We start from the raw sequence: 24,460 nt of genomic DNA on the forward strand, positions 1-24,460 counted from the left end.
ACGTGGCCTATCCAACGCCTGTGTTACACGCCTGACACTACCACGAGAATTTGAAGCTCTGTCCTCTTCCACCTGAAGCGAAACCTCCTGTACTGCGTCTATAGAAATGGGTTTTCTCTTCCTCTTCCAGGATGAACAGCCAACGATCCCGTGGTTTCAAATTTCGTTATCATACTCCGAATACTCTAACATTCATTGGACCTTTTCGAATCCAAGTCTGATATTTCGGTAGGACGGTTACTGCGGAATTGCTATCATGGTAAAACAATTTGACCAAGAAAGCGCGATCGCGTAGTAGTCATTGTGAGCAGCAAACAAGATCTGCGGAATGCGAAAATATTTGCCGAGACCTGCCCTCAGGGCTATTTCAACGGCTTACAAAAGGCCTGGCGGGCTGATGTAGAAACAAGATCTCCGCGAATGTTTCTAGGTTTTATAACAGCTGCTGCGTGACATCACATGAATTTACATGTTTACTACAGTATTCGAAGTGAAACGCCCTCAGGTGGCAACATGTGCAACTAATCTCCCCCCCCCCCTCCTGAAACGAATTCCCATCACTTCGGAGTCCTCCACAAAATTTCACACTTTTCTGATGACTAGTTTCGCCTGTAGGCTACGTTAAAGTAGGGTCTTGTAAGTATGGACGCCCTGTATTTGGAATGCACATAAACATTACTATGAAGGTAATACATATTGGGAACAAATATCACCGTGAGCTCATACAGATATTCATGGTTACTCCCATTTAATAGAACCACTTTAAAGCATAAATAATATGCTTACACAAATGAATACTGTATATCCAGCTCATACGACGCCCCTAGGAGCCGCGACTCACACTTCGAGTAACACTAATCTGGGTGGGGGGGGGGGGTGGTCTTATATATCTCGATATGACGTGAATAGTACGTGGTTGATTGGGAGGATCTGCGCAAGGAGTTGATAGCGAGGCATGGCCCATTTTGCTAAATTTGTAACTTTTCTGATTATAGTAAAACGAGATAAGTGGTAAAAGCTATCGTGTAACGCAGTGGTTCACAGTCTTCATGGGGTACCATGCTACGGTGCCCACAGGAACTGGGGTGTATATGACCGGTGTATAAGAACTTTCTCCTCCCTTATAGACAGAGTAATGAATAATCCTAAATAAATTATAATGCTAAAATCCAGGGTGGTAAACAAAACTTATGTTTACGCAATTAAAATTAATAGATTGCTGAATAAATAAATTAACCAATTGCTGTATGGTAGTCAGTGCCGTTTTAACGACCGGTCTCACTCCCGAGGGCTCATGAAAATGAGATCTGGTTAAAATTTTTGAGTGTTAGCATGCAAATTGTCAGGCACACTACGTAGGGGGCCTAGTGATGTTCTTAAGACGGCTCTGATGACAGTGCAGTATCTGAACTGGGCTCCTAATGGCCTGAGAAATACGCTAACATCTAAAACAAGTCAGGAATTAACTGACTGAGTATGAAATAATTTGACAAGTCCCGATGTCCTTTATTTACGAAGTTAATTCAAAGTTAAAATTTTGAATTTTTTTTTTTAAATTCCAATTACCGAAATTTTAATTTTGGTCAAAAATATTAAATTAATGAGATTTTTTTTCTGGAACAGAGAGAGAGAGTAGTAAAAACTATAATATATATTGCTTGTCATGTGATCGATCAGTAACTTCATCTTTAAAAAAAGTTTTCAAATTTTATTCATAGATGGCGCTAAACTTTGTCTATTTAGTTGGAATTTAACATACAGTGAAACCCCTCGATATAACGATACTCTGCGACAGGAAAAAAATACCGCTGTAGAGGGTTATCGTTATATCGAGAGGCAGCAGCTTAACATTAGAGTATAAAGACATATAAGTATATTAGGCAGGAAATGTTGTTGTAGAGTGACTTATCTATATATCAAGTATCGTTGTAGCAAGGTTTCACTGTATGTATTTGGAGACTCGAATCCTGCTACTACTACTAAACCAGATGTGCACCTCGTCCATATTCCTCTGCGGAACCTCTAACGAATTGGTACATGTTGTAATGTGCGTGTACGTGTAGCGAAACCAGACGTGAAGTTTGTTTCTGTGCGGATTGCATAATGCTTGTCACATGTGTAGTGCTGCCATCCGCCACCAGTTTTTCTAACCATGAGTGAAGTGCAATGATTGAATGATTTATCGTTGTAGGCCTGTTGCTCTCTGTGGCGAGACTTTTTTCATGCGGAGATCGGCTCGTATTTGTGCCTCGAAGTTGGGAACCACGGGAAACCAACTTCAGCAGAACACCATTGTCGTGACGGTGGGGTTCGAATCCGGATCCTCGCGACGCGAGTCCGTCACTATGACCATTCGACCACCACAGCTGCGACTCGAATCCTGCCAGAAATCAAATCTCTGTCTCAATGCCATGTTGGCAAATGCGTGGACATTGAATTTCAGTTTTTTTTTTGAAAGAAATTAGCATTCAAAATTCATATTTGTCTCACATTAAAATTCAGGAGAAGTTCCAAAAAAATAGAGAATCCAAACTGTATGAGAGCCGCTTGTACGAAAGGGAGAGACGTCCGCACATAGTCAGCGAGAAGGAATATAGAGAAATTGACCGAAGGGGTCTGAAATGTAAGTTTTCTTCCCTCCACAGAAGGGGGAAATTAAACAAAAAAAAAAAGGAGGAATGGACCAATCAGCAGATAGCGAAAATCAGCAAATCGTGGTGAAAGCAAATGGGTTTGTTCAAGTCACGCACCTCGTTGAGTTTACCTCGCTTCTCGAGTAGGTGCGGTGTAGAACAGAACAATGCAGTTTTGTTCGCTAGTCCCTATTTTTCACTCCCGTGCCTCTTGGTCACCGCACTATGTGTGTGGCCTTAGAGAAGTGGCCCCCTTGAATTCTTGATAGAAGAGAAATAACATGCACAGGAAAATTTTTGGACCAGAAAGAAATTGAACCCACACGGAAATTGCCCCTAAACAGATGTTCCAACGTCAGAGGGTTTTTTTTTAAAATTATTGATATTTATGTCTGTTTGTAAATTGCAGTGGCTATACTGAAAGCTCTCTTTCCTTCTTTTCCAGATTACCCCTTATACAGCCCTGGAGAAGCAGGCGAGAAGTTACGGCTGGGGCGCCTACGCCTCCCAGAAGCCAAGGAGAGAAAGCGCGTCGCAAGTCGACGAGTTCTTCGAAGGGAACGGTGTCGTCCTGCCTCCTCACGTGTTAGGTGCGATGTTCGACTCGTTGATGATGTCCGCAAACGGGCAAGTTCCTAACAACAACCACATGAATCAAAATCAACAGCATCCCCAACACCAAGGAGACTGCAGGGTCGTTCCGGCCTCGAACTTCAAGCATCAGATGTCTCCGCCAGACTTCCCGATATCCAACGGCCACAACAACAACAATAACTCTTCTTCTCCATGCAATCAGAGCGATATAATCGCGCCGCCACCACCACCACCCGCGAGGTATATAAATTTCGGGGATCAACATCTGTGCAACTTGGACTCTGTACGTGCTTCTAATCAGCAGGAGACTGAACTGTTCGTACCTGATCAAAGTTCGAGTCCAAGGAGTATTATCCCACCTTTCCATGACGTTCATGGTGCAGATGCCTCCAGTGGTCATCACCAACACCACCATCATCATCAACAGAACCACAATTTCTACGAGACCAGTAGCTCCCCGTTCAGTGCATCGCCGTATAACAGCCCCGATCGTACCAGGCCAACTAATAACACTACCCCGACTATCAAAGCCGAATCCGTGTCACCCCAACCCTGCGCATTTCCAATAATTGCCGATTACGGTTCGGTTGCAGATGACATGAACTTGCAAGAGCAGCAAATCATCGTCAAACACGAACTGAATTGCAGCAGTCCAGTCATGACACCGCCTATCCAGCAGCAATACAACGGTACTGTGATGGACACGCCACCGATCTCCTCCCAGCAGCAGCAAAGTCCACTACAGTCCATACATAACACTTATATGGGTCACTTTGCTGTTTCTAGGGTCATCTTGCCGTTGACACCCCCAAGCTCGGAACCCGGAAGTGACTCGGCCGACTCGTCAGTTGTCCGTAGATCACCTCCACCGGCTTACGTCGCAGTCAATCAGAGTGGGACGATGGTACCGTCCGAATTCCCTCACAAGCCTACAGGTACTTACAACAGGCGGAACAATCCTGACCTAGAGAAGAGGCGGACACACAAATGCATATTTCCAGGTAAGAGCCATACAAAATTTTAGATGCCTGTAAAGTTCGAAAATGATCCATGCCTTTTGAACTGGGCTCACCAGGGATCCCCTCCCCCACATCTTCCAGCGGGTCCCTAGGCTGTGATCTTTGGTGGGACCTTCTATAGTGAATTTATGAGAGGAGAAAAACAAAACAAATTCCGCCCGGGGGGGGGGCAAACATTATTTTGTCGCCCCCACGACTTTAAAATTCGATAATTTTGTAACGGTGTTCTTTGTTCCCACCTAAAACTGCCACCCCCAAATTTTGCCTCCCCCCATCCCAGTTCCGGCCCTAAAACATAAAGCAAAATGCTCTTATAATACAGTCGAACTCTTTTGTAACGGACACGGATATTACGAATTTTCACTTATAGCAAAGTCTTTGCATGTTCCGAGAATTTCGAAGTGCTTATCTGTGTTATTTCGATTGCTTATAAACGAACACCGACTTCAGCAAAGTACGCCTATAACGAATTTTCAACCGGTATTTAAGCAGGAATTTTCTGGAATTTCTTTGTAATCTTATCTAAATCAGTAATCTTATCAGTAAATCTACCTTTCCATACAATGCGTAGCTGCAACTGATAATGCCCCCCCCCCTTTTTTTTTTCTTGGAAGGGTGTTTTTGAGTACTGTATAATGTTCTTTGCTTCCCTTTTGCTTGCCAAGTTCTATTTTGTCTATAGAAAACCTCATTAGAAAGAAAAAATGAAGCTTTTTATTCCAAACAATATAACAACATCTCAGTGCACTCGTGCTATTTTGTAGCTAGATTCGGACGTTGGTTGTGGTAGTATTTTTCGTGTGGGAGTTAATTTTTGAGAATGCCCAAGCACAAGACGTCATCTATTGCTTCAACAATTGAAGCCATACGGTTGGTCGAGAGCGGAAAATTGGGGGGAAAAGAGGTTCCAAAGAAATTCGGCATTCCGCCAAGTTCGATACCCACAATTTTGAAGACAAAGAGAAGAAATGAAAAAGAAGAATTTTGAAGTTTTCAGATGGTAAGCTGACCATCTCCAAGAAGAGATTCAGAGAAGGAGCTCGTGCTGGTGTCAGTGCCGTCTTAACGCATGGGCCTACCCGGGCACGACCCGGGAGTCTCAAAAGAAGAGGGGCCTCACAAAAATGAGATTTGGTTGAAATTTTCTATAATTTACCTGGTAGGGCCTCAGAAAAACCACTTGGCCCGGGGGCCCATGTTGCTCTTAAGACGGCCCTGGCTGGTGTGGCTCTTTTCAAGGTGTTCGAAGAAGTGAGACGACAAAATGTTCCAATGACAGCCCCCCCCCCCCCCCCCCCGCTTCTGAAAGAGAAACCGTTACATTTTGCATGCTTAATAGTAAAAAATAATTTTAACGCGAGAGGTTAGTTACAAAGATTTAACGAACGCCATGGTATCGCGTGTAAATTAATTTCCGGCTAAAGTGAGTGCTTCGGTTGACAGTGAAGCCGCTGAAAAATGGTTAAGACTAGTAAAGGACTTATCTTTACCGTCACAAACCTGCGGATGTATACGATGCAGGTGAGACTGGGATATTTTATCAGTTGCTGCTCCCTCCGAAAACTATGACTTTCAAGGGAAGAAGGATGCAGAAGTGGTAAAAACTTCGTCTATCAGCTATGGTCATGGCCCCCACATCCTGGAGCAGGGCCCCTAGACCAGACTTTTCACGGGGCCCCTTTATAGTGAATTTATGGCGTGAAAAAATAAAAAAAAATGATGAGAATCGTCCCGGGGCCACAGGGCTGGAGCCCTGTCAGTCTCCCCCTTGTGGGGGCCATGGCTATGGTATGTACAAACATGGATGGCATTGGTAAATGAAAGATTCTCGTCATAGGAAAATCGAAAAATCCCCGATGCTTTTTCCGTCCACGATCATATCAAGAAAGAAACAAACAATGATCGACACATATTACGTTGATGTAATTATGTAAGATTTTTAATTAAATTTTTTATATAAAATTACTTTATTTTAATCTATTTATTTTAAGAATATTTAGATTATCGGAAATTGCGTGTCGTTGCATGTAAATGGGTGTTTCATTTTGCTTATATGCATTATTTTTCAAGCCGGTACGGGTATAACGGAGCTCGCTTGTAACGAATAGTTTCGCTGTTGTTTTTTCGACTTCGTTATAAACACATTCGACTGTAATAAGAAGTAAAGAATGCTTAAAAAGTACTCTTCCCTGCTGATAAAAAAAACGCGTTTTTTGTGGGGCGTACGACACCCAACTCTCAGATCAACTGATAAGAAAATTTAATTTATTTTCACAATACGTGTTGTATAGGCTTAACTGGTAAGTAAATGAATAGAATTCAGTGCCTATTTAGCTGAGGAGTGCTAGTATTAGTTGAGCTGCTTAGTACTGGGGAGTGTTGTTTACAATGTGTGTGAAGAATTCAGAAACGATTTATTAACTGCAGGGGTACGCACTTATCTCTGACACCTTTTCTTTCTCCCTCTCTCTCAATATTCGGATAATCACGGATACGAACTTACTAAACTTTCTTCATTTGAAGTCACCTATCCGGTTCCGGATAGTTAACATTTATGTTCCCGGAATCCGGAATGCACTTCCAACAATACACATTAAAAAGGACGAGTAGAAGCAGTGCCCTCTTAACGCATGGGCCCACTTGGACACGGCCCAGGGCCTCACAAAAATGGAAATTAGTTGAAATTTTGCAGAATTTGCCTGGTAGGGCCTCAGAAAAATCACTTAGCCCGGGATCCCATGATGTTCTTAAGACGGCCCTGAGTAGACGAGCGATCGAGACATCCTCGAGTAGGTATCTCCATCCATTCTGAGAAAATTATGCCAATCTTTCGGTGAAAGTATCAGTTCCCCTGTAATGATTTAGCGTGCGAATATTGTTGCCTTAATCAGCATTTGCAACACATTAACCGTCTTCTTTTTATTTTGAATTAATAACTTTTAGAGTCGTAACCAATCTAATTACACCCAAAGCATCATCTGTGGAAATCATGTTGGAAAATTTTGAACTTTAGAGCATTCGCGCGGCGTATAAAAAAATCCAAACTGATCAAAAGAGATCGAAGAATGTAAAATATCCCCACAGATCACCTAGTACTGGTTCCAGAAACTGCACCTGCACAGGTATAACTGGTGTCCGGAGTTAGTAGAGCTGGGCTCATACATTTTAGTAAAAATCATTTTGCAGCCCTCTACAATTTCTGTATGCACGTCTTCAGGGAATGACTAGAATCCCCTGGATGAATTCTAGCTCCATCCCAGGAGTTCGGAAATCTAATTTACAGGGTGTCCTGATGGGTTTCGAAACTCAGATTTCTGAAGATTCCAATAGAGTTCATCTGGGCGGAGAATGTCATGGCTCACTCAAGGGTGGGGCTGACAAGGCCTCACTCAGTCAGGGAGTCAAAAAAGACAACTCGTCATTTTTTTATCCTCAAAATAAAGTCACTACATAGGGGCCCCCCTGAACGCCTCCTAAGCGGTGCCGCAGTCATTGACTGTTTAAACTTTTGAGGGACCCTTGAAAAATTTGACCGGGGAGGGTCACCAAATACCCCACCTAGCGGCCCTGATGCAGAATGTGGAGGCCTCTGGATATAACGAAAATGGTCAAAATCAGATCGCTACTACATTCAGAGTCTCAGAGACTTCCCCTCGAAGTTACATATCGAAATGCTCGTCTCGGTAATCTTGGGGCACTCCTAGAATTAATTACGGTTCGAAAATCTCCTACATAGAGCTAAAAAAGAAAAGCACCCTTTAGTGTGAAACACTTCTGACTTGCTATGTCAGAAATGCATCACTGATTTTCAATACGAGCGCCTCTAGGCTGGGAGCCTAGACAGCCTCTAACTGGGGGCGACGGCATAAAAGAACGTGATGCGATGCAATGAGCTCGATTTTTGGATGTCTGTGATTATGTAGGATCTTACCGAAAACGGGCACCTCTGGGGCGGACAATTATGTCCGCTAACGGGAAGTGTCCATTTTCCACAGTATTTCTTTCATTATTATTGTTGAAAAATACTGAATTCGTGTCTATCTTTTGCGTCTAGGTTGCACAAAAGTCTACACCAAGAGTTCTCACCTGAAGGCTCACCAGCGGATACACACTGGTGAGTATTTATTCATGTCTTACATTAATTTCAATGAATTAATTAGTGGAATTGGTAGAAAAAGAGGATAATATATGCAACTGATGCAGAGGTCGAGAGGAAAACTCGTCGCATATATCAGTTTCAGGTTACACAGATCGAAATGGAACCCCACAAACAAGAAAGTTGTTCCATAACGACTATTAAAAAAATTCGTAATCTAATACCTCATAACCAGTATCCAATGTATCATTTTATACTGAAGAATGACCTCTTCGAACAAGATATTCATCACGCGCGTTAGGCCTAGTCGGCATTGAGAAGACACCTTGTGGAGCTTTCGGAACTTAGTGAATGGATCAAAGTTCCCCCTCAGTGGCATTACTTAGGCCTACACGTACGTATTCCCCCGTGGCTTATTACTAGAATACGCGGGCTCCCAGATAAATATGACAAGAATGTTTGGAAAGCGGGAGGGGGAAGGAAGGTCGTTTGAATATGAGGGGTCGACCACGCACGTGTTTCGGTTGTACAGATTGACCTCTCTCTTTTGGGTCGGACCCGAGTCGGGACCCGTGGAGATGACGCTTGGGACAAGGGAAGATGGGAGGGTTCCCCCTTTTTTTTTCTATCTTTACCCCCGCTTTTTTTGACGTGACACATAAACGAGCCCGACTCCCATTCAAGAAAATTTGGGAAAAAGAATGAATGGATGGATGCAGGCCAGAAGCAGCAGTAGTACTAGTAGTAGTAGTGGTGGTATCGTGCTGTGTGCCGGCTAATATTTCAGAAAAAAATCTATACGGTGGCACGACATGAATGCCAGCAACGACTTTTTCTGTTGTAGTTATTTTACTCTAGGGAGCCAAGACCTCTATAAAGAAAATATTTTACAGCTTCGTGGTGGAAGGACCGTTTTTTGTGTGTGTTGAACCAACAGTTGCACTGGACGGAAAGTTGAAATTACTTCTGTGCACTCATCTCCAGAGGCGCATTTATGGTTTTGCCGCCTGCGGGCTACATGAATTTTGCTGCCCTCTCTCTTTCCCACATTCTAGTCTAATTTTCTTTACTGCTCTTTCTTCGAATTCGCCACCCTATGCAATAACCCGCTTGGCTTCCCTTCACTCCTGCAAGAACACTTGTGTTTCTTAGTTACTCTTTTAGTCACTCCTATGCTCACACACTCTTTAAGTAAGCGGTTCTCAACCGGTGCTCCGCCTTGTGCACTCTCCAGGGGCTCCGCGGCCGCGTAAGGAAAGTAAAAAAAATAATTATAAATATTTTTAAATAGTAAAATCTGTAACTTTGATGAAAAAATAATTAGGAAATTGGCCTACGGGGCTCCGCCATATAATTTTTTTACTTCAAAGGGCTCAGCGAGTCAAAAGAGGTTGAGAACCGCTGCTTTAAGTCGTTAATTTAGTCATTTATATGCTTACACTCTGTTTTGGTCACTCACATGCTTGCACGCTGTTTTTGTCATTCACATGTTTGGTCACTCTTTTAATTTCCCATTGACATGATAACTTGCTGGGTCACTCTTTTGGTCATTCACATGCTTGCACACTCTAGGTCACTATTTTGGTCATTCACAAGTTTGCACATACTTTAAAATCACGCTTTTGGTCATTGACACGCTTTCATACTCTTTTCACCATTCACATGCTTGCAAGCACTCTAGGTAACTCTTTTGCTCACTCGCGTGTTTGCAAAATCTCTAGGTCACTTTTTGGTCGCTCACTGATCTAGCCTTTAGCCGTCTAGGCAGAGGCAGATTTATTGAGGGTTATACGAATTCTACCAATCATTCATCAAATTTGCTTCCCTGGACTACAACCCGCTAAGCCCCCCCCCCCTCCTGTAAATACGCCCCAGGGCCCCTGGTCATCTCGCATCTGTGGTGTTATTGCGTCTACCATAGGCCTACTGTCCAAGACTTTATGTTGAATGAGCTCTGTCAAGGGTCAAACGTGATTGGTTAGATAGTAATTAGTTGGTGAAAGATTTTATATTAACATTTCGGCTGCTGAAATAATGGGGTAGTTGCAGGGCCGTAACTAGAGGGGGGGGGGGCAACTACCTCGGGCGGCAATTTTTAAGTGGGAGCAAAGAACACCATTAAAAAATTATCGAATAGCGAAGTTGGGGGGGGGGGCAAAATAATGTTTGACCAAGGCAGCAAAAATCCTAGTTACGGCCCTTGATAGCTGTATTCCACTTTGAAGACGATGGGTCCACCAACTCAATATCTAGGTGGATTGAATGTTTGGCTCTCGGATCAGTTATAAAATCTTATTAGCCCACCAGAATGCAAAATCTGACCGTGATGAACCAATGATACCTTCTGAGGGAACATAAGTGGTATTAGTACAGTGAAATCATTCCAAACTGACAGGTTTTACTGTACGTACATGTTTGTATACCGGTCGCGGAGACTTCTTCAACTTTTTACTTGAAGTGCTGTTTTGCTCTCACTCCTTATTACTGGATAAGCAAAAAGTACTCGACGTGCTTGTTTTTAATTTCACTCGATAGCCGGGTTTCTAATCCTGATTATACTGTCTTATCAAGTTTTTCTTTCATTCAAGAATTATGCAGTTATAAAATTCTAGGCTTTATTTGGGCCTGGCCTTTCTGTATACATTTTAACTTGAAGTTTCCAGGTCACGTATATTGACAGATGGTTCCTGGGCCAGTATTCCTCATAGGAGTTTTTCAGTAACATTATGGGGATTCCACTAACAACATGTGCCAATAAAATAAAGACTACGGATCCTTATATACGCGTATTCCACTTATAACGTTTTCCAAAAAACCGTCGTGGAAAAATGTTGTAAGCGGGAAAACGCTTTAAACGGGAAATCTTAATGAAAATTACTTAGAGGTGAGACGACGAAAATAAGTCGTACTAAGCGGGAAAACGTTCTAAGTGGGAACATTACAAGCTAGATCTACTATACATGAATATGGAGTCATTCAAGTATTACGTCAGCATCGGGGGTGGGGGGTTTCGGATTTGCTAACTTTTGATGACGAGGGGGAGGGGGTTTGAAGGTTGCTTACGTTATCAACCACCCCTTTTAGAAGATATGAAATATTCTAAGCTGCTGACGGGGGGGGGGGGGAGATCAGTGTTTTGCTGACAAGGGGGAGGGGGTCAAAAATGACTGAAAATCTGCTTACGTAATACTTGAATGCCCCCTATGATGTGATACTCAGTTTTTAGAAATTAGAAAAAGGGATGATTGTTTCTTATCAAATCTCACGGCTGACCAGAAATCTCTCTAAGGACCTCCCACCATAAACCTATACGGCAATATATTTTCTGGAAAAAATATCTGTATTTTATCAACACTTAAATGGATAAAGTCCTAAGGACCCCCACATGAAGAATCTTATTTTCTTTTTTTTACACTAAATTTTCGAATAACATACAAATGACCATGAAAAATCCTGAAACTAGGCGCTGTCTCCAAGGCGGAGGGGGGGGGACAATTTTTATTTAACGAAGACTGATTTCCTCTGAATTTTCATCGTACTCGGTTCACCTACAGGGGAGCATTGGTGTAGAGGCTGTAGTGTATTCGTTAGAAACTGGCCTAACCTTGAATCTCCAATGTCTTCCTCAATTCTTTAAGACATCGCAGAGGACATATCCACTGGGAATAGCAAACATTTCTTCACTATTTCCGATGGAATCATCGGGAAGAAGGAATCGATAGTACGTTGTGTGTCATTCAATAATTTTACAGTTCAGTTATATCTATATAATGCACACACACACAAGGAGGAAATCGCGACGTGTAAACACACTTTCCTGAACCAAGAGTGGTAAACATTGAAATGGTATAGCGGTGGAAAAGGTAAACTCTCACTCCGCTTTTTTTTTTTTTTCACTCAAATGAAGACTTGACAGTCAGTCCGTTGAACCTGTGAGTTGTATGCAGTTGGATAGGACATACGGTAAAACGAGTGGATCTCTTTTTGGAGAATCGGGCTTGTTGTAAAAAAGCAGTGGTTTTTGATGGGGAGGAGAAGTACAACCTTGTGTAATGAAATGGAGGGATGAATTTGGGAAAACGAAAATCTTGTGGGAAGAAGAAGATTTTCGGTAGGGAATGTTGTCACCTCGTCTTCTTTTCTTATTATTATTGCTTCTTTTCTCTACCCTCCTGTCGACGAGAGGAAGTTCGCCCGTCGGGCCGTCATTGTCCAAGAGACATTCAGCATGATTCTATACTGGAGATGAGAGGGAAATAAAAAGCCACTTTTGGAACTAGGAGGCAGGCCCCCACCTCGTCTTTGTAGAGGGAAGGACCCTGTCTTGGTTGGAGGGAGGAACGAAATTAGCTCTGCTTTTTTCGGTTGTCTTCACTTAACGTTGTATCGTCTTGAAGCAGATGTTGAAGATTCTCCTCCGTAGAAGAAGACTGTGCGAGTAGTGTATCTATACGCCGCATCCACCTACTATAAATGCACCTCATGTTCAACAGGTGTGTGTGTGGGTTCAATCCTTTCTTCAACACGTGCAGAAAAGTTCATTATGTGAGAATTTACTGAGGGATACAATACTATATTATGAGTACGGGGTTGGAAGGGAATGATGGAATGCTTTGATGCAGGGGGTCTCGCTACATTCATTTAGCTGAGATCTTCCCGGGCATTAATGCCAAGATTATTTTTGGCGCAGTAAATGTTTCTGTAAAAATAACGAAGACAGAATAGTTAGATTTCTTCTGGGGACCCCGGTAGGGTTGAGGCATGCTTCAATACATTAAGATGATGCCAAAATGATTTTATTGTTAAGAATTTTATTAATTCAAATTAAAATTATTATATGAATTGAAAATTTTGAATCTAAAAAACGCCAGTTTAAATTTCTTTTGTAGAAATAAAAATACCAATACAAGGCCACAACAGGCAAAATGCCCAACGAGGTGGCTGAGGAAAAAGATGCCCTTTACAACAAAATTGTTATATTACGTAATGGATTATTTTCCTGAGGTGGCCACAGGTGGATGGTGTCTCCCACAAAATTTCAATAATTTTACACCCCTGTTTTTGACTAGAAACCAAAAATAAAATGATTGTTTTTTAATAGCATATCATGTGCTGTACAGTTTAAAACAAGGGTGCTCAACCCAGGGCCGCAACTACGATTTTTCCCTCCCGGGGCAAACATGATTTTACCGCCTCTCCATAACATTAAAATTCCATAATTTTATAACGGTATTCTCTGTTCCCACTTGAAACTGCCACCCTGGGCAGCTGCATCCTCCTCCCGCCCCCTCTAGTTCTGGCTCAACCTTTAGGAGAGTGCGGGACCATTTCAAACACGTCGCGGGCCACTTGAGTGATCTGTAAGTGTGCCGCTTAGTTTATTTTTACAAAATTTTGTAACTAGGCTTTATAATTTGAGGCTACGTCGCGGGCCACTTGAGTGATCTGTAAGTGTGCCGCTTAGTTTATTTTTACAAAATTTTGTAACTAGGCTTTATAATTTGAGGCTACGGGCCACATCAGATGACTCGCTGGGGTCACATTTGGCTCGCGGGCCATGGGTTGAACATGCATGGTTTAAAACATTAAAATACAAAATTTTGGTCCAGCATCCCCAGTTATGAAATTCATTTTCTGAGCAATTTTATAATGGGGAAAAAAAAATCATAAATGAGGTCAATCCCCAAGTGAAGTTCTGGGGCCACGTTCCAAGCTTGGAGCAAACATACTTGCCAACTACTACTACGTGATTTCCGTAGTTTCTACAGATTGCTACCATAAAATAGGAAACTACGGCGAATCGTAAGAAACTACGGAAAAAAATCTGAGGTTATTTTTTAATATAAACTTCTTTTATTCAAGGATTTCTTTGAATTCCATTATCCCATCGAGTACAAAATGACGTCACGCCAAGACCGCATCGTCATAGAATAAAATATCAAATTAATGACAAACTAACCAATTGACATAAAAAGGGACTTATCATGGCCTAGAGATCTATTGATAAATAAAATAAAGTTTAAATTTCACTCACAGATGGCATTATAAAATGAAAAATTCGACACCTATGTGTATATATACACTGAAGAGCCAAAAAAACTGGTACACCTGCCTAATATCGTGTAGGGCCCCCGCGAGCCCGCAGAAGTGCCGCAACACGACGTGGCATGGACTCGACTAATGTCAAGTAGTGCTGGAGGTAATTGACACCATGAATCCTGCAGGGCTGTCCATAAATCCGTAGGAGTAAGAGGGGGTGGAGATTTCTTCTGAACAGCACGTTGCAAGGCATCCCAGATATGTTCAATAATGTTCATGTCTGGGGATTTTGGTGGCCAGCGGAAGTGTCTAAAGTCAGAAGAGTGTTCCTGGAGCCACTTTGTAGCAATTCTGGACGTGTGGGGTGTCGCATTGTCCTGCTGAAATTGTCCAAGTCCGTCGGAATGCACAATGGACATGAATGGGTGCAGGTGATCAGACAGGACGCTTACGTACCTGTCACCTGTCAGAGTCGTATCTAGACGTATCAGGGGTCCCATATCACGGAAACTGCACACGCTCCATACCATCACAGAGCCTCCACCAGCTTGAATAGTCCCCTGTTCACATGTAGGGTCCATGGATTCATGAGGTTGTCTCCATACCCGTACACGTCCATCAGCTCGAAGCAATTGGAACCGAGACTCGTCAGACCAGGCAACGTGTTTCCAGTCCTCAACAGTCCAATGTCGGTGTTGTCGGGCCCAGGCGAGACGTAAAGCTTTGTGTCGTGCAGTCATCAAGCGTACACGAGTGGGCCTTCGGCTCCGAAAGCCCATATCGATGATGTTTCGTTGAATGGTTCGCACGCTGACACTTGTTGATGGCCCAGCATTGAAATCTGCAGCAATTTGCGGAAGGGTTGCACGTCTGTCACGTCTGTCGATAACCTGCCATTGTAGCAGCAGTAACCGATCTAACAACTATGCCAGACACTTGTCGTGTTATATAGGCGTTGCCGACCGCAGCGCCGTACTCTGATTGGTTCCATATCTCTTTATTTGCATACGCATGCCTGTACCAGTTTTTTTGGCTTTTCAGTTTATGTTCTCTCAAAAATCTACATATTTCATACCAATCTTTGTAGGTGTGCCAAACAGGCCCAAAATTAAATGATAGGCTACTTTATGAGTTCGACAAAGTTAAGCAAATGCCCGATAGGGTCAGAAACTATCCATCAGCAATCGCTTTTGGAATGTGTGTCTACTTTTGGTAAACGTTTTTAATGCTCCCAGTATATGAAGAAAATCCGGCAGTGCCAGGTGTCATTGCTGAGCGTCCCAGTGGCGTGGTGGTAAGATGCACGTCTACCACCCTGTAGGTTGCTCTCACGGTCCCAGGTTCATACCCGGGAAAAGGTGTTACAACAGATACCCTTTACATTAGAGGTTCGGTAAGGAATATTAACGTGGGTGTCTGTCTAATATTTCAAGTTCAAGGTTCATACACGGGGAAAAATATAGATAAGATATTTTCCCTAACTAGCTTGAGGTGATGACCACCGATAGATGCGCCTTCGTTTCCAACACAACTGGTCAATGGGAATAAATTGCAATATAGGATACGCAGAGATGGTGTTTGTTGAAGTAAAGTGTTACTGCTAGTTTGTTACAGAATATCAGAGTCACAATTTTTTTCCAAAGTTGAAGATAATTGATTTGAATTTCAGCCATGAAAAACTCATGGAAAAAAAAAAATTGGATTTTTTCATGTTCGGGGGACCGCTCCCCCTTTCCCTTTTCCTTGGCAATGAGCATTACCACTACAGAGAGGCTTGGTTCCAATGCTAGCATGTATGGCTTGAGGTAACACTTTACGTATCGACTTACTTTCGAAAATCATGGTACCAGATCTTATCTTGTAGCCCCCCCCCCCTATCGACATCAGGTCCTGGGCCCATGCTTTAAGACGGCCTTAATTCTATGCGGGGGGGGGGCAATCTTTACAGTATCAGGCCTGCCTCTACCTGCCTGGAAGAGTACTTGCCTACCAATTTACATACTTATTCTCGGCAGGGAAAAAAAACCAACAGTATCAGATTTCATACTGGGATCTGTGACATAACATCAGATCCCATTATCATGATGCCCCTCCGAGCCGTGTCTGGATGGAAAACATTCACTGATGGGCAGTAGTTCTATAAGTACTGTAGTTGTGCTGGATTCTTTCTGAAATTAGTCCTACTCTCCATATTTCACTTGAAAACTTTATTTCTCCACATCTGAATTCATTTCACAGGTTTTTGTGGCCCCCTCCAGCTCCATGTGACTCCTCCGATCATGGCTTCCTTTTGACGTGATTTTCACCGGTGCTCTCCCCTCAACAATGAGGGGATATGTATTGTTTATTTAAATTTATTAAAATTTAGTTGATAATTAGCTTTTGTGAAAAGCTTTTTTGTGAATACCTAACAATGTTCTTTGTCATTATTTTATCACATTAAGAAAATCACAAATAAATAAAAACTATACTCCCCTAATTGGTTTGAGTTTTCTCAGTGTGTTTGTTGAACTTAAGCATTGTATGACAAGGCTCCGTCCGGGTGGTAGTTCTGCTTCTGCTGGATTCTGCAATATGTCGGCAAGAAAGTGTTTTTGTCTCCGAACTCGTTAAAATGTTTCATACGGGTGGCCGGAACAGGACCGCAACTAGATGTTTCGTCAGCCGGGGCAAGCAAGCATTTTGGCACCCCCTCCCGTAATGTTGAAGGGTAGAATTCGCATCCCCTACCCTCTGGTCTGGTGCCAGGGGCACCAGCTCCGTCTGAACCCCGTAGTTGAGGCCCTGGGCCGAAACGAATTTTTATACCCCAAAAATTTCTTTTAAGGTGGCTCCACGAAAGATCTTATCCTAAGGCACCCCGCTTCAAGATTGGAGATTCATGGTGGCCACTGTCCAAAAACCATTTTGAGGAAGAACTGATCCAAGGTCTTTTGGAATTAGCAATATCTTTTACAGTTGATACGTATTATCACGGGCGAACGCATTTTTCTTGGAAATTTTTCCATTTGACACCAAATTTCAAAGAAATAGGTATGACTTGTGAAATAGCGGAAGAAGACACTAACCTAGAAAAGAGACGAGCTCCATGAATGCGTATGGTACGCGCGTATATGAGAGAGGGTGAAAAAAAAAGAACGCCAACCCCTTGCGCATCTTTTCTATTAAGTGGCTGGATCCATTGTGTGTGTAGTGTGGAGGTGCACTCGCTCTTTATTATTGAGGGGCGTTCGCAAGTACGTACTGTATACCCAAAAAAAAAAAAAAAGTAGAATTGCACCTCCCTTTCTAACCACCTATCCAGTCAATAGGCTGAGAAGGGAGGGGAGGGGGTGATTTTTCTTTCCCACATGCAGTATACCTTCGACCTAGGCCTAGGTATGTTACCGTACCTATTTTATCTTCAACCAATTTACCAAGGGGTTGTGTGTGTGTGTGTGAGTGAGCGTGGTCCTCTCCTTCTCTCGATCCTCAATTCTTCTCATTGAACCTGCCTATTGCATCATGCCACCATCGTCCATCATACAACAATGCTGATGACATCTCAAGCGTCCTCTAGCGGCGCTATGATGAAAGACTCTTCGGAGCGACGCCTATTCAGCGCCTATGGAAAAAAAATATCGAAGAAAAGAAAAGAGGCTTGATCTTAACCTCTATTTAGACCTTTAAGTACTTCCGTAGTATATGTATAGCCATTCTTTTTCATCTCCATCCAACTTCTCCGACCTAAATTAGCTTCTTGGGTAGGTAGGCCTATATTTCGTATATGCGAGAGTGCATCATATTCTTCTCGTAAAAATACCCTGTTGTCGTTTTTCGGGCAGTAAATCATGAATTTCTGTCGACTTCCCTTCTTTTGATGCAAAATATGACACTTTATTCACCGTTGTCCAAAAAGCCTACTAGTCGGAAAGGAAATGCGTTGGGCCATAGCAGGCCGCGGCGTTTGGATGTTGCCCCCCCTCCCCTTCCAAGTTGGAACGAGTCTCATGGGACACGGATTGAAAAATGACTCTCGGAGAGATCTCTGGGGTTTGGAATCGATGTGTCTGTCCAGCTGATTAGTTGTGAGCTTGAATTAAACCACGAAATTTCAGTTAACCCTGCCCCATTTTTTCGCCAACGTCTTGCAAACCATTCCCGTTTCATATAAGAGTAAGGCTTTAATGGTTCTTGTCGAATCAGTTTACCAGAAAAATAACCCCATCAAAGTCTATTAATTTTTTTTTTCTAATAGTCTAACTAACATACATTTGCTTTTCCTTACAAATCTACACCACCAGGGCTCTCTTGACAATCGCTAGTTGTAGTCATTGCCCTGGGGGAGGGGTGGTCAGTCAAAATTTCTACAATTTGTCAATTGTTTCGATTGCCTGTCAAATTTCGATTTGCCAATTGTTTTGTTTAACCACAAGTGACTATACTTGTGAGGCCTCTCGAATGGCTCCTTTGTCCAGGGCCCCACAAATAAAAATCAACTCTTGATATTTGTCCTACCACGTTGGCGACCACTTGGAATTAAATTGCTGTTTGATAAAATGGGTTGGGACGTTTTCCCTGACACTCATTGAATTTCTGTACGATGACTTCTCGGACTATCACTCCTGAGTCTGTAGACAAGACGGAAAAACCTTCTCTCTGACCTTTGCAATCAATTATTAATAGCAATCCCGATCATTGTTGCATACCTGCCAACCGTTACGATTTTATCGTATTTAGTTCGATTTTAGCAAATTAATACGATTATACGGATTTTTTAAATGAAAACAATTCAAATTTGCCTCCACGTGGACTCAAACCCCGGCCTCGCGTTTGCCGGACGAGTGCTCTACCCCCTAAGCTATGGAAAAAGATATAATATTTCTCTCTTGGAGCGTATATACGTCGGAAGACTCCGACGTGAGCTATTAGGTTGATTGCTGCCGCCGTCCATGTACGGAGACTTTCAACATATGTATGCGTTCCAAGGGAGAAATATTGTGTTTCCATATCTTAGGCGTAGAGCACTCGGTTCGAGTCTCCGTAAAGGTAGAGATGAATTTTCTTCAGTGTAATCATCATATCCAAGATATAAGGGGTCATTCAAGCATTACGTCAGCATCGGGGGGGGGGGGGTTGAAAGTTGCTTGCGTCATCAAACACCCTTTTTGAAAATATGAAATATTCTAAGCTGCTGACGGGGGGGGGGGGGGTCAAAAATGGCAAAAAAATCTGCTTACGCAATACTTGAATGGCCCCTAACTAGTGTTTCGTGGAATCTTGTAATACATTACGGTAGCGCAAAAAATAGTCACAAGCAAACGATTTTTTCGTTACTGTGTTTGTGAGCTGTTCTCTTCCTGGGAATGTTTTCTTTTTTTAAATTAAACTATACAGTACCTTTTTTTCTCATGCTGCAATTACTTTCTCTGATTGTAATTATATAACTTCCTAATCAATTTTTAGCATGAATTCCCCCATAGGCAAGACTTATCTTTCGGGTGGAGGACACTGGTGGATGGGAGGGTTTGAGGGCACACTTCAATAGAAATCTCGAGTTACCATCTTTCAAAAAGTATTTTAAATTAGCAGAAATTTTTTTTAAAACAGCATATATAAAGGTATTTTCTGTCGATATTATACATTTGTTACAAAATTTTCAATCGTCTTGGGGGAGGAGCACAGGCCTGCTGTGTGCTACCCCACCTTTTTGTGCACATCTGTTTGCTAAGGGGAAATATGTATTTGCATATAGCACAGATGGTTTAATATTTATACATGGCTATGTATCGTAGGCGGAAATAGACTTGGAAATCCGAGGGGGGAGGGGCACGATGATGATGTCAATTCATCTATATATTAGATCAGTCGACTTCACCTTTGATGCTGGGAGGGACAATGCCCCCCCCCCCTAATCTCCGCCCATGCTATGTATTGAGTTGATCATCATATAAGTTCATTCACAAGCACATGTATATTTATGAGGAATTTATGTTGCATGGGTTTTTGTTTGCGAATTGGTGTTTTTCAAATATTTGAGAATTACGAATCCCTTGCCCTAGTCATGGCCAACAAGAGTAAATTACTAGTCTTAAGCCGTTTAGAACGTCCCATCAAATTTTTTGGGGCCGTTGCCGCGTGTCATCGTAAAATATTCTAGTTTGCAGAGAATGACAACAAATTCCATAGTCTCTCGGGGCGCGGACGAATTGTTCTGGAATAGGCAAAATTTTTAAAGGCTTTGCAGCTCGCTCCTGTTGGTGGGGTATTGATTTCATGCGGATTTATCAATGAAGAATAGTAACGTAGTGAAGAATCGTAGTTGAAAATAATGACGATGAAATAAGTCCTTGAAAGATGAATCCCGATAACACATCTATCTATCCCCGTGGTGGATGGGGGAATAATACACCGCCAAAAGCGGCAGCCTAAAAATGTCCTAAAAGATTTCGAGACGATAAGCACAAAGAGTCGACTGTGAAAACCAACTGCCATTACTAATGCTGCAAAACCGAATTAATGCACGTAGTTCGAGAAGAGTCCTTTTTTTTTTTCTCGTTTTCTTGTTCTTGTCCTGAACTGTAATTCGATGCTTGGACAAGTTCTCTTATTACTTCCTCTCTCTCTCTACATCCCTTTTAATACTTTCTTAAAACTTCTAAGAAAAAATAAATAACATCGCGGCTGGGCGGAAACACGCAGATGAAATTTTCGGAGACCAGAAAAAGACTGATTTTTCTTTTTCTTTGGAAGGAGGTGGGCCTTGTTGTTCCCGCACCAAAAGGATTAATTGAAAGACCATAAAGAATAGGATAATCGTATTTGTGTGCATTCGTATAACACACTTCAAGGGAATTGATTATATTCCTAATTGGTGTATTATTGTTCCGTGAATTTCAGGGATGGAGCGTAACTGCTGTTATAGTATGGATTGTTCGTTACAAGTGTAGTTCGCTCGGAAATGAGCTGCGGCTATTAGAAAGCCAAATCAGCTTAGTGTTTCAGCAGAATTTTTTTGGAAAAATAAAATTTATCCAGGAAAGCACAAAAAATTTCTGATCAATGGTGCCACAGGCTGATGGCTATCCGTAATGGCTTGCAGCTTGAACGAATCACTTGAAACATCCTGGTTCGTGTACAGGGGCGTAGCCAGAAATTTCGTTCGGGGAGGGGGGGAACCAAAGTGACAGAACAATGGATTTGGCCATCTTTTTCCCTTTTCTCGGTCATTTTCTCACATTTCGGGGGGTGGGGGACATACCCTTAAGTCCCGTCCCCCCCTGGCTACGCCCTTGTTCGTGTACGTTGGCAAAGTCTCATTGGACTGCTCAAGTTTTTATTTTCTGGCGTGATGACCTTCTGTCTAAAACAGTTGATAAAGTTTTTTCACCGACGTTTAGCTAGATGACTCGAGAGTTCCACATAGTGATTTCCGGGCTGTTGAAAACACAAATTTACCGGATCACCCTCCCATTGCTTTGTTTTGACAATTCGATAAAATATACTAGAAATGAAGAAGGTACAACCGTATGCCGTCTCCTGAAGCAGCCTTTGAGTAATCATGTGGTGAACTGAAGCGGATGGGCTTCCTTCAATGCAACCTTCAGTGCAAAACGTAAAGAATTATATGTAAAAAAAGTTATTCTAAAACAGGAGTTCAAGTCATTTATTTTTCCTGGGCCACATTAGAAGACTGGAAGAATTGCTTTAGGGCCACGATGGTAAAAGAACCGTTGATGGCCGAAATAAAGATGCAAACGATAGCTGATGAGACAAACTCGATATTTCAAGCTAAATAAAACGAGCCCGAGTTCTTTTTTCTATAGGGTACGATTACCTGACACGGTACTGAATAAAATTAGTAAATCATATGTTGTGTCTGTTTCAGATTGGCTGTGTATTGGACATCCCTTCTCTAAAGCACCACAACTCCCAAAGGTAAAACTTCCTCCATCTCCCTTCAAAGCCAATGCGTGTCTTGTATAGCCCCATTTTTTTTTTATTCCTGTATATAAGTCAAAAAAATGAAATCCCTCAATGCATGCCAGGATTCATATTATATTGTGCTTAGGCCTGAAACGGCAACCATAATCTCCAAACTCGCCGATGGTACTACTTTTTGAGCCCAGTGTGGAAGTCAGCTTCTATGCAAAACAAGGTCGAATGCTTATAGCACAAAATTTCTTAAAATTCGAAAATAATAGGGGGGGGGGGCGCTTATACGAAAATAGAGCAGCATGAAGGGAGAAAGAATAAGGCTGAAATCCTCTTAGCACAGCTTTTACTTCCGCTACACAGCTTCCAAGATCTCGCTCGCCATATTGAAATCACAGAGAGGGCCAGTCATTTTTCTATTGAATTCCTATTAAGATTGATTGCCCAAATTCATCATCTTCTTGAAGAGGAGGGAGGCTATCTTCACAATTTTTTTTTTATACACATCCCTTACCCCCGATTTCCCTTTTCTCTCTCTCAAAAGAATCAAACTGGAACCTCATTTGCATATTACTTAACAGTAATATTTAAGAGGGAGGGAGCACCGAAGTATAAGTAAAGAAAAAAAAAAAAGACGGAAGCACAAGCACCCCACACAAATAATAAGTAGGAAAAGGCGAAACGCCCTTTAAATGCTGAAGGTATCAGCATTTCCGTGTATTGAGAATTTTTTCTTAAGACGATCCCTCGGAATATTTTTTTTTTTTTGAGGGGGGCTTGAGGGCCCCCCCCCCTCCCATCTAAAAAACAGTTTAGTTCAATTTTTTTTTTAGCGTGAAAAAGCTACCCAAGATGGCGGGCACGAGCCTAACACGTGGGTGTGGTCTTTGGCTCTCGAAGTTTTTTAGGGGGGGAAGGTATAAATCTTAAGATAGCGGCGACTTTTTGGATGGGGGAAGGTCCCGTTTTTTAGATAGATCTTAGATGGAAAAAAAACAGCTTTTTTACCAACCTGCTTCCTGTCCAATGAAAGAGTCCGTTTTAGCTGTTGCCACAACAATTGTCCTGATGTGAAATTTTTTGCCCTTATAAAGAATTATTGGAGGGGTGAATCTTGAATTGGAAGATAGATCGGTGCTGTTCTTCTCTCACTCTCTCATAGGAGGTGGGCTTTTAATATAGAAGGTAGGCCTATAGGCTAAGGGGAAAAAAAAAATCTTGAGGATGCAACTTCCGCATGTATTGTTCTTTTTCTTTCCTTAGGAGAAGAGATCTTAAGAAACTTTCAATTTTTTTTTTTCCCCTACGCATTGGTTTTTTGGGTATTCTGTGGGATTTCCTCGCTTCAAAATACCAATAAATTGCACTAAATACGTAACGGCGGAAAAGACGCAACATTTGTTCCGCGAATTTTTTTAGTTACGCCATTTTTTTTTTAATTTCTTTCCCACAGTTTTTTTTTTTGTGATTTATGTGGAAAATATAAAATTACGGATGGAAATACTGTAGTAATTTTTTTTTTTGGGGCGTGGGGATAGTCAGTGGAGGAGAAAGTTTCTGTCTTCGGTCCATTATTTGATGAATGGCTTGTGATATGTGTCTGTTTCAATAATTTTTTTTTCTGCCGTGTTAAGATTATTCATTGGACGCGAGGGTTAATTGGTGATGGGATCTGTAATTTAATGGTGGATTCGGAACGCCACACTTTGCTGGGATAGGAACCTAGGCTGAACCTGATTAATACGTGATCGGTTGGAGATTTCAGGGAATTTACCCAGATATCACATAGTTTAGTAACTGACTCACGAATCTGAATAATCAGAGGCTTTAACTTTTTTTAGTTCGCACAGCAATTTATGGTTGTATGTGACTTGTTCACTATAACACCAATGAAAATTTAGCTTTTGATGCCAAAGAAGCTCTCACTAGTTAGAAAAAAATGAGGAAAATATCTTTGATTTTCCAGTCGAGAGAGTTCTCCAAATACTCGCTCTGCCTGAGGTCCTCTCAAGTTCAAGTGTGGCCCTGAACGTATCATTATAATGTGCGAAAACATTCAAATATTTTCTGTAAAACCATGGTCAGTTCGAAACCCGGGAAATTTGTGCGAGAGCCATCGATATTTCTAGATTTTTGCTATGGTATTCGTGCCGGGGGGGGGGGGG

At 42.1% G+C, this 24,460-nt stretch overlaps 1 protein-coding gene across 2 annotated transcripts in view; it reads left to right on the forward strand.

Moving 5' to 3' along the window:
- Positions 1-24,460, forward strand: part of LOC149088516 (uncharacterized) — a 59,629-nt gene that overhangs the window by 29,572 nt on the left and 5,597 nt on the right. For both annotated transcript variants that reach the window (XM_089248045.1, XM_089248046.1), the window contains exons 2-3: positions 3,079-4,228; positions 8,301-8,360. In XM_089248045.1, coding sequence (XP_089104171.1) covers positions 3,079-4,228; positions 8,301-8,360 — 1,210 coding nt within the window. The remainder of the gene's footprint in view (positions 1-3,078; positions 4,229-8,300; positions 8,361-24,460) is intronic.

This window comes from Pholcus phalangioides, unplaced genomic scaffold (genome assembly GCF_987345545.1).
Source record: "Pholcus phalangioides strain wild (caught in Gottingen) unplaced genomic scaffold, Ppha-v1.0 ptg000003l_1, whole genome shotgun sequence".
Taxonomy (NCBI): domain Eukaryota; kingdom Metazoa; phylum Arthropoda; class Arachnida; order Araneae; family Pholcidae; genus Pholcus; species Pholcus phalangioides.